General features: G+C 47.4%; 1 protein-coding gene across 1 annotated transcript; it reads left to right on the top strand.

Annotated features, from left to right (window-relative positions):
• Window positions 1-7726: 7726 nt before the first annotated feature.
• Window positions 7727-9642, top strand: LOC123160072 (pectate lyase). Its single transcript, XM_044577893.1, has 2 exons — window positions 7727-8834; window positions 8922-9642. The coding sequence occupies exons 1-2, from the start codon at window positions 7861-7863 to the stop codon at window positions 9280-9282; spliced, it is 1335 nt and encodes a 444-aa protein (XP_044433828.1). The 5' UTR covers window positions 7727-7860; the 3' UTR covers window positions 9283-9642.
• The last annotated feature ends 659 nt before the right edge of the window (window positions 9643-10301 follow it).

Genomic DNA, 10301 nt, shown 5'->3' with positions numbered 1-10301 from the left:
AAATAACATTTATTTAGGTTCAACACTAATCCCGAAAGTATAGGGAGTGTGAGATGATGATTATATCAATCTTGGAACCACTTCCAACACACATCGTCACTTCACCCTCAACTAGTTTCTGTTTATTCTGTAACTCCTATTAGCAACCGAACAAGTATCAAATACTCAGGGGTTACTATAAACACTAGTAAGGTACACATCAATAACCTGTATATCAAATATACCCTTGTTCAGTTTGCCATCCTTCTTATCCACCAAATATTCAGGGTATTTCCGCTTCCAGTGACCATTTCCTTTGCGGTAGAAGCACTCAGTTTCAGGCTTTGGTCCAGCTTTGGGCTTCTTCACGGGAGTGATAACTTTCTTGCCGTTCTATTTGAAGTTTCCCTTTCTTTCCCTTTGCACTTTTCTTGAAACTAGTGATCTTGTCAATCATCAACACTTGATGTTTTTTCTTCATTTCTACCATCGTCGGTTTCAGCATCACGAAGAGCTCGGGAATCGTTTTTGTCATCCCTCGCATACTATAGTTCATCATGAAGTTCTACTAACTTGGTGATGGTGACTAGAGAACTCTGTCAATCACTATCTTATCTGGAAGATTAACTCCCACTTGATTCAGTGATTGTATTACTCAGACAATCTAAGCACTTGCTCACTAGTTGAGCATTTCTCCTCCATCTTTTAGGCGAAGTATTTGTCAGAGGTTTCATACCTCTTGACACGGGCATGAGTATGAAATATCAATTTCATCTCATGGAACATCTCATATGTTCCGTGACGTTTCAAAAACGTTTTTAGTCCCAGTTCTAAGCCATAAAGCATGGTGCACAAAACTATCAAGTAGTCATCATATTGAGGTAGCCAAACGTTCATAACGTCTGCATCTGCTCCTGCAATAGGTCTGTCACCTAGCGGTGCATCAAGGACATAATTCTTCTGTGCAGCAATGAGGAAAATTCTCAGATCACGGACCAAGTCCGCATCATTGCTACTTAACATCTTTCAACTTAGTTTTCTCTAGGAACACATATAAAAATATAGGGAAGCAAAAACATAGGGAAGCAATAACGCGAGCTATTGATCTACAACATAATTTGCAAAATACTACCAGGACTAAGTTCATGATAAATTAAAGTTCAATTAATCATATTACTTAAGAACTCCCACTTAGATAGACATCCCTCTTTATCATCTAAGTGATCATGTGATCCAAATCAACTAAACCATGTCCGATCATCACGTGAGATGGAGTAGTTTTTAATGGTGAACATCACTATGTTGATCATATCTACTATATGATTCACGTTCGACCTTTTGGTCTCCGTGTTCCGAGGCCATATCTGTATATGCTAGGCTCGTCAAGTTTAACCTGAGTATTCCGCGTGTGCAACTGTTTTGCACCCGTTGTATTTGAACATAGAGCCTATCACACCCGATCATCATGTGGTGTCTCAGCACGAAGAAATTTTGCAACGGTGCATACTCAGGGAGAACACTTCTTGATAATTAGCGAGAGATCATCTTAAAATGCTACCGTCAATCAAAGCAAGATAAGATGCATAAAGGATAAACATCACATGCAATCAATATAAGTGATATGATATTGCCATCATCATCTTGTGCTTGTGATCTCCATCTCCGAAGCACCGTCGTGATCACCATTGTCACCGGCGCGACACCTTGATCTCCATCATAGCATCGTTGTCGTTTCGCCATCTATTGCTTCTACGACTATCGCTACCGCTTAGTGATAAAGTAAAGCAATTACAGGGCGCTTGCATTTCATACAATAAAACGACAACCATATGGCTCCTGCCAGTTGCCGATAACTTGGTTACGAAACATGATCATCTCATACAATAAAATATAGCATCACGTCTTGACCATATCACATCACAACATGCCCTGCAAAAACAAGTTAGATGTCCACTACTTTGTTGTTGCAAATTTTACGTGGCTGCTACGGGCTGAGAAAGAACCGTTCTTACCTACGCATCAAAAGCACAATGATAGTTCGTCAAGTTAGTGTTGTTTTAACCTTCTCAAGGAACGGGCGTAGCCATACTCGGTTCAACTAAAGTTGGAGAAACTGACACCCGCCAGCCACCTATGTGTGAAGCACGTCGGTAGAATCAATCTCGCGTAAGCGTACGCGTAATGTCGGTCCGGGCCACTTCATCCAACAATACCGCTAAACCAAAGTATGACATGCTGGTAAGCAGTATGACTTGTATCGCCCACAACTCACTTGTGTTCTACTCATGCATATAACATCTATGCATAAAACCAGGCTCAGATGCCACTGTTGGGGAACGTAGTAATTTCAAAAAAATTCCTACGCACACACAGGATCATGGTGATGCATAGCAACGAGAGGGGAGAGTGTGTCCACGTATCCTCGTAGAACAAAAGCGGAAGCGTTAGAACAACGCGGTTGATGTAGTCGTACGTCTTCACGGCCCGACCGATCAAGCACCGAAACTACGACACCTTCGAGTTCTAGCACACGTTCAGCTCGATGACGTCCCTCGAACTCCGATCCAGCCGAGTGTCGAAGGAGAGTTCCGTTAGCACGACGGCGTGGTGACGATCTTGATGCTCTACCATCGCAGGGCTTCGCCTAAGCACCGCTACAATGTTATCGAGGAGGACTATGGTGGAGGGGGGGGGGCACCGCACACGGCTAAAAGATCAAGAGATCAATTGTTGTCTCTCCCTGGGGTTCCCCTCTGCCCCCGTATATAAAGGAGCAAGGGGGGAGGCGGCCGGCCAAGGAGGAGGGAGTAGGACTCCTCCTTTCCTTGTTGGAGTAGGAGAGAAGAAAAGAGGGGGAGAGGAAGAAAAGAAAAGGGGGATGCGCCCCTTGTCCAATTCGGAATAGAGGGGGGCCGCACGCCTCCTTCCTTTTGGCCTCTCTCCTCTATTCCCGTATGGCCCAATAAGGCCCATATACTCCCCGACGAATTTCCGTAACTCTCCGGTACTCCGAAAAATACCCGAATCACTCGGAACCTTTCCGAAGTCCGAATATAGTCGTCCAAATATTGATCTTTATGTATCAGCCATTTCGAGACTCCTCGTCATGTACCCGATCTCATCCGGGACTCCGAACACCTTCGGTACATCAAAATACATAAACTCATAATATAACTGTCATTGAAACCTTAAGCACGCGGACCCTACGGGTTCGAGAACTATGTATACATTACCGAGACACGTTTCCGGTCAATAACCAATAGCGGAACCTGGATGCTCATATTGGCTCCTACATATTCTACGAAGATCTTTATCGGTCAAACCGCATAACAACATACGTTGTTCCCTTTGTCATTGGTATGTTACTTGCCCGATATTCGATCGTAGGTATCTCAATACCTAGTTCAATCTCATTACCAGAAAGTCTCTTTACTCGTTATGTAATGCATCATCCCGCAACTAACTCATTATTCACATTGTTTGCAAGGCTTGTAGTGATGTGCATTACCGAGAGGGCCCAGAGATACCTCTCTGACAATCGGAGTGACAAATCTTAATCTCGAAATATGTCAACTCAACAAGTACCTTCGGAGACACCTATAGAGCACCTTTATAATCACCCAGTTACGTTATGACGTTTGGTAGCACACAAAGTGTTTCTCCGGTAAACGAGAGTTACATAATCTCATAGTCATAGGAACATGTATAAGTCATGAAGAAAGCAATAGCAACATACTAAATGATCAAGTGCTAAGCTAACGGAATGGGTCAAGTCAATCACATCATTCTCCTAATGATGTGATCCCGTTAATCAAATGACAACTCATGTCTATGGTTAGGAAACTTAACCATCTTTGATTCATGAGCTAGTCAAGTAGAGGCATACTAGTGACACTCTATTTGTCTATGTATTCACACATGTATTATGTTTCCGGTTAATACAATTCTAGCATGAATAATAAACATTTATCATGATATAAGGAAATAAATAATAACTTTATTATTGCCTCTAGGGCATATTTCCTTCACCTAGTTGATGTGAGACTATCTTCTCCCTTTTTGTCTTCACAACCACCACCCTATTCCACATATAGTGCTATGTCCAGGGCTTGCGCTCATGTATTGCGTAAGAGTTGAAAAAGCTAAAGCGCATTAAAAAGTATGAACCAATTGCTTGGCTGAAATTGGGGTTGTGCATGATGGGAGTATTTTGTGTAATGAAAATGAAGCATGGCCTAACTATATGATTTTGTAGGGATAAAATTTATTTGGCTATGCTATTTTGATAAGATATGATTACTTGTTAGTATGCTTGAAGTATTACTATTTTTATGTTTTATGAGCTTTTATCTTGAATCATTTGGATCTGAACATTCATGCCACAATAAAGAAAAATACATTGAGAATTATGCTAGGTAGCATTCCACATCAAAAATTCTGTTTTTATCATTTACCTACTCAAGGACGAGCAGGAATTAAGCTTGGGGATGCTTGATACGTCTCCAACGTATCTATAATTTTTTATTGTTCTATGCTATTATATTACCCGTTTTGGATGTTCATGGCTTTACTTTAAACTTTTATATCATTTTTGGGACTAACCTACTAACCGGAGGCCCAGCCCAAATTGCTGTTTTTTTTGCCTATTTCAGTGTTTCGAAGAAAAGGAATATCAAACGGAGTCCAAATGGAATGAAACCTTCGGGAGTGATCTTTTTGGAAGAAACGCAATCCAGGAGACTTGGAGTGGACATCAAGAAGCAGCCGAGGCGGCCACGAGGGTGCCCGGCGTGCCCCCACCTTCGTGGGGCCCTTGTGGCTCCCCTGACCTACCTCCTTGGCCTATATATATCCACGTACCCGAAAACATCTAGGAGCACCACGAAAAACTATTTCCACCATCGCAACCTTCTGTATCCGCGAGATCCCATCTTGGAGCCTTCGCCGGCGCTCCGCCGGAGGGGGAATCGACCGCGGAGGGCCTCTACATCATCTCCAAGGCCTCTCTGATGAGTTGTGAGTAGTTTACCACAGACCTTCGGGTCCATAGTTATTAGCTAGATGGCTTCTTCTCTCTCTTTGAATCTCAATACAAAGTTCTCCTCGATCTTCTTGGAGATCTATTCGATGTAACTCTTTTTGCGGTGTGTTTGTCGAGATCCGATGAATTGTGGGTTTATGATCAAGTTTATCTATGAGAAATAATTGAATATTCTCTGAATTCTTTTATGTATGATTGGTTATCTTTGCAAGTCTCTTCGAATTATCAGTTTGGTTTGGCCTACTAGATTGATCTTTCTCGCAATGGGAGAAGTGCTTAGCTTTGGGTTCAATCTTGCGGTGTCCTTTCCCAGTGACAGCAGGGGCATCAAGACACGTATTGTATTGTTGCCATCGAGGATGAAAAGATGGGGTTTATAACATATTGCTTGAGTTTATCCCTCTACATTATGTCATCTTGCTTAATATGTTACTCTGTTCTTATGAACTTAATACTCTAGATGCAGGCACGAGTCGGTCGATGTGTGGAGTGATAGTAGTAGATGCAGAATCGTTTCGATCTACTTGTTGCGGACGTGATGCCTATATACATGATCATGCCTAGATACTCTCATAACTATGCACTTTTCTATCAATTGCTCGACAGTAATTTGTTCACCCAACGTAATACTTATGCTATCTTAAGAGAAGCCACTAGTGAAACCTATGGCCCCCGGGTCTATATTTTATCCTATAAGTTTTCCATCTACTTTTATTTGCATCTTTTACTTTCCAATCTGTATCATAAAAATACCAAAAATATTTATCTTATCTATTTATCTCTATCAGATCTCACTTTCGCAAGTTTCCGTCAAGGGATTGACAACCCCTTTATCACGTTGGTTGCGAGGTTCTTGTTTGTTTGTGTAGGTGCGTGAGACTTTTGAGGAGCCTCCTACTGGATTGATACGTTGGTTCTCAAAAACTGAGGGAAATACTTACGCTACTTTGTTGCATCACCCTTTCCTATTCAAAGGAAAGCCAACGTAGTGCTCAAGAGGTAGCAGGAGCCGCTGCTCTTGGAGCGGCCCGACTCGACCCGCTGCTCAGTGAGAAGGAGGCGGGAAAAGACCTTGTGCGCCATCATGGGGTTTGAGTTGCCCCACTCATTGATGATCTCGACCAAGGCATCATACTCCTCGTCAAGACCATTGACAATGAACGAGTTGAACTCAGAGTCGGTGAGCGGCTGTCCGATGGAGGCCAACGTGTCGGCACGACCCTTGACCTTGTTGTAGAACTCAGTGGTCGTGGAGTCAAGCTTTTCACACTCCCCAAGTTGATGACGGAGCGCAGAGACACGAGCCTGCGACTGCGCCGCAAACGAGTGCTCGAGGATGGTCCATGCCTCATGAGACGTCTTGGCGAAGACAACAAGGCCGACAACAGCCGGAGTGAGCGACCCCTGGATGGAGGAGAGGTTCGCCTGGTCCTGCCCCGTCCAAACACGGTGCGCCGGATTGTAAACCGGGCCGTGCACGCTATCAACCAGCGCAGGGGGACAGGGGAGAGAGCCGTCGACGTAGCCAAGCAGGTAGTGGCTCCCAAGAAGCGGGAGGACCTGCGCACGCCAGAAGATGTAGTTGTCCAACGACAACTTGATGGTGATGAGATTGCCGAAGTGAAACGGCGGCGGCGGCAGGGAGCCCGTGGAGTAGGCTGCCGGAGGCGTATGCACCATAGGGGCAGGTGCCACGGGTGCGGCCGCGGGAACGGGCGCGCGGTAGCCGGGCCAGACGTAGCAAGGCAGGCCATCAGGGCCGACGTGGAGGCCGACAGTGGGGCGACGGCGGCATCGCCGATGAAGGCGGGCGAAGAGGCGCCCGTCGTGGCGCCGGAGGTGTGAACCACCAGCGCGTTGCCCGGCATCGAGGAGAAAAAGGAGCTGACGCTCCTCGTCCCGATCGGGAGTGTCGCAGCCGCGGCGGAGTTGAGGGGCCGGGAGAGGAGAGCCACGAGGGAGGCCGGCAGATAGCTGGCCGTGGAGGAGCCGGATGCGGCGGAGCCCGACATGGCGGCGGCGGCGCGATCAACAAGGACGGCGGCGGCGCGACGCGATCGAGGAGGACGGCGACGGCGGCGTAGGGTTTAGGCGGAAGCGATTGACCTAGTCTGATACCATGTAAGACAATAGGTTTGGGGGAACTGGCTCAACCCTCTAGAGGTGGCCTATATATATATATACATGTATATATATATATATATATATATATATATATATATATATATATATATATATATAATGAAGAGGTACAACGTTACATCATACGTACACATACGTACACATATACAGAAGCTATACAGTTTAACAAATTGTGATTATGTTTTGAGGTGGTTTGTACTTCTTATTAATAACCTTTGTAATAAAATAGATCTCGGTTCTTTCCGCCAAAATAAAAATAAAAATAAGGTAGAGATAATTAAGATGATGTGCCCTCACATTATGGTGTTCGAAATGTTGCATATGCTATGCATAGCAACCCAAGAATAGTATGATAAGAGACTCTAAACACCGGAGCGAGAGGCATGCAGGGGCCGAGCACGCTCCCTGAATCACCTTCACTCATGGGCATGGCGACAAGGTACCGAAGCATGCGCGAGTTGCGCTCTCCTCTATCGTCGCTTCACCACTCCCTAATTATACACCACTCTCTTCTAGACACGCCCGGCCGAGCTATATATTCCTCCCCGTTCCTCGTCACCTGGATCGAGCAATGTCCCTGATGGAGCTCACCGTCCTACCTTCATACACCTAAAAATCAAGGCCATCACGAGGTAGGAGGAGGGGAGCTCGATCGATCCTAACGGTGAGTAATAATCTACTACAGCAATAAAGGAACCATGGAGGGGTTCCAGTGGAGCAGGCCCGTCTCGTTGCTCTTGTACGCCGTCTTCTTCCTGGCGGCGGCGGCCGTGTCGGAGGCCAACATCGGCGAGTTCGACGAGTACTGGCAGCGGCGCCAGCTGGAGGCCAGAGCCCGCGCGGAGGCCACCTACCATCCCAACCCCATCGAGGTCGCCAACAGCTTGAACCGCGCCGTCCACAGGACCGTTCGGGAGGAGAGCGGCTCGAGGAGGAAGTTGCTGGGACTGCACAAGAAGTTCGCCGGGCCGTGCAAGGCGACGAACCCGATCGACCGGTGCTGGCGGTGCCGCGACGACTGGGCGACGGACCGGATGCGTCTGGCGCGGTGCGCGCAGGGGTTCGGGAGGCGGGCCACGGGCGGGCTGGGCGGGAAGATTTACATCGTCACGGACGGCGAGGACGACAACGTGGAGGAGCCGCGGCCGGGCACGCTCCGGTGGGCCGTGATCCAGAATGAGCCCCTGTGGATCATCTTCGCCAGGCCCATGCTGATCAAGCTCAAGGAGGAGCTGCTGGTCGGCAGCAACAAGACCATCGACGGCCGCGGTGTGCAGCTGCGCATCGCCGACGGCGCGCAGGTGACCGTGCAGTACGCGCACAACGTGATCATCCACAACATCCACGTGAACGACCTTATCGTGGGCAAGGGCGGCAGGATCCGGGACTCGCCGCAGCACATCGGGTTCCGCACCCAGTCGGACGGCGACGGCGTGAGCGTCTTCGGCTCCACCGACGTGTGGCTCGACCACCTCTCCCTCGCCACCTGCCAGGACGGCCTCATCGACGTCATCGACCAGTCCACCGGCGTCACCATCTCCAACTGCCACCTCACCAACCACAACGACGTCATGCTCTTCGGTTCCAGCGACAGCAACCCCAAGGACGAGATCATGCAGATCACCGTCGCCTTCAACCACTTCGGAAGAGGCCTCGTGCAGAGAATGCCAAGGTCATCATCATAATGTCAAGCTAAAATTAAGCTGGTTAATTTGTGCTCACAACATTTATAAATCATTTTCTCTTGCTTAATTATCAGGTGCCGATGGGGATTCTTCCACGTGGTGAACAACGACTACACCCACTGGCTCATGTACGCCATCGGCGGCAGCAAGAACCCGACCATCATCAGCCAGGGGAACCGCTACATCGCGCCGCCGAACCTGGCGGCGAAGCTGATCACGAAGCGGCTGTACGCGGAGGAGGCCGAGTGGAAGAACTGGGTGTGGCACTCGGAGGGGGACCTGATGCTCAACGACGCCGTCTTCACCGACAGCGGCGGCCCCAACCAAAGGAAGTTCGAGAAGGATGACCTCATCCCGCCCAAGCCGGGATCGTACGTCACCAGGCTCACGCGCTTCGCCGGCTGCTTGCCGTGCAAGCCCGGCAAGCCCTGCTAAACCTTGGTGGCCCCGCCGGCCGGCCGGAGCCGATCCCTTCCGAATCTTCAATTCTCTATATAGCTTTGTTCAATTCTTTTACTCAAAGATTCGTGTATGTATTACTAGGACATTTGAGTAGTCTACGGGGTTCAGATCAGAGGACCCTGTAGGTTGTTCTTGTACATGCATTCGCCGTGTCAGCAGCCAGGCGACGCGGAGGGGATGAAGGGCAGAGAGAGAACATGTTTCTGTCTAGGTCATCCTGCTTACTTAGGGGAGGTGGAGGGCCCGACAGAAGGCATGCAAATATTGAAGAGGGCCGAGACTAATTTGTTAACGGTTATTTTTAAGGTTTATTGTCTGTTTATTTCTATTTTATTTCAACTTTCTATACATACATACATGCAAAATGCGCAAGTGAACATGTGTGCAATTTTCCCCGCGTCGATGAAAACATTTTTAGAAACAAGCTTGTTATTGTTGGGGCTGGACAATCACCCACTTCCTACAATCCGGCATGAACCTTTGGGCCAGGTTGTCTCTTACCTGCTCATGAAGTCAGCAGTCAGTTCAAAAGATTGACCTATTTGAAATGGAATCTCCGGATTTATGTTTATTTTTAATGCACAAGTTCACCGACACAACAAATATACAAACGACCCTTTTCACTCGTAGTGAATTTTGAGGATAGTTTCAACCAATTAGTTAGCAATGTTCCATCAAAAAAACTAGCAAGCAACAGAATAAACTCAAACAACATATGCATGTGACACTTAATTTAACGTGGAAAAACACCATTGTGGCTCACACAACTTCACCATTAGGATGCTAAGAACAAAGTCATCTCTAGGACCTCTCTCAATGTTGCCAACCGGCACAGTAGCGGAGCTAGAAGCAGATTGCGCCTGGGGCTAAGCTATATGAGTGAAAAATTTCTACGATTTTCTATGCTTTCTCTAAAGGAATTACAAGGGAATTTCTTAGTAGGCCGGGCTACAGCCCCAGCTGCCCCAGGCCTGTCTCCGCCACTGAACCGG

Source organism: Triticum aestivum, chromosome 7B (genome assembly GCF_018294505.1).
Source record: "Triticum aestivum cultivar Chinese Spring chromosome 7B, IWGSC CS RefSeq v2.1, whole genome shotgun sequence".
Taxonomy (NCBI): Eukaryota; Viridiplantae; Streptophyta; class Magnoliopsida; order Poales; family Poaceae; genus Triticum; species Triticum aestivum.
This window is presented reverse-complemented; position numbering and strand designations above follow the sequence as displayed.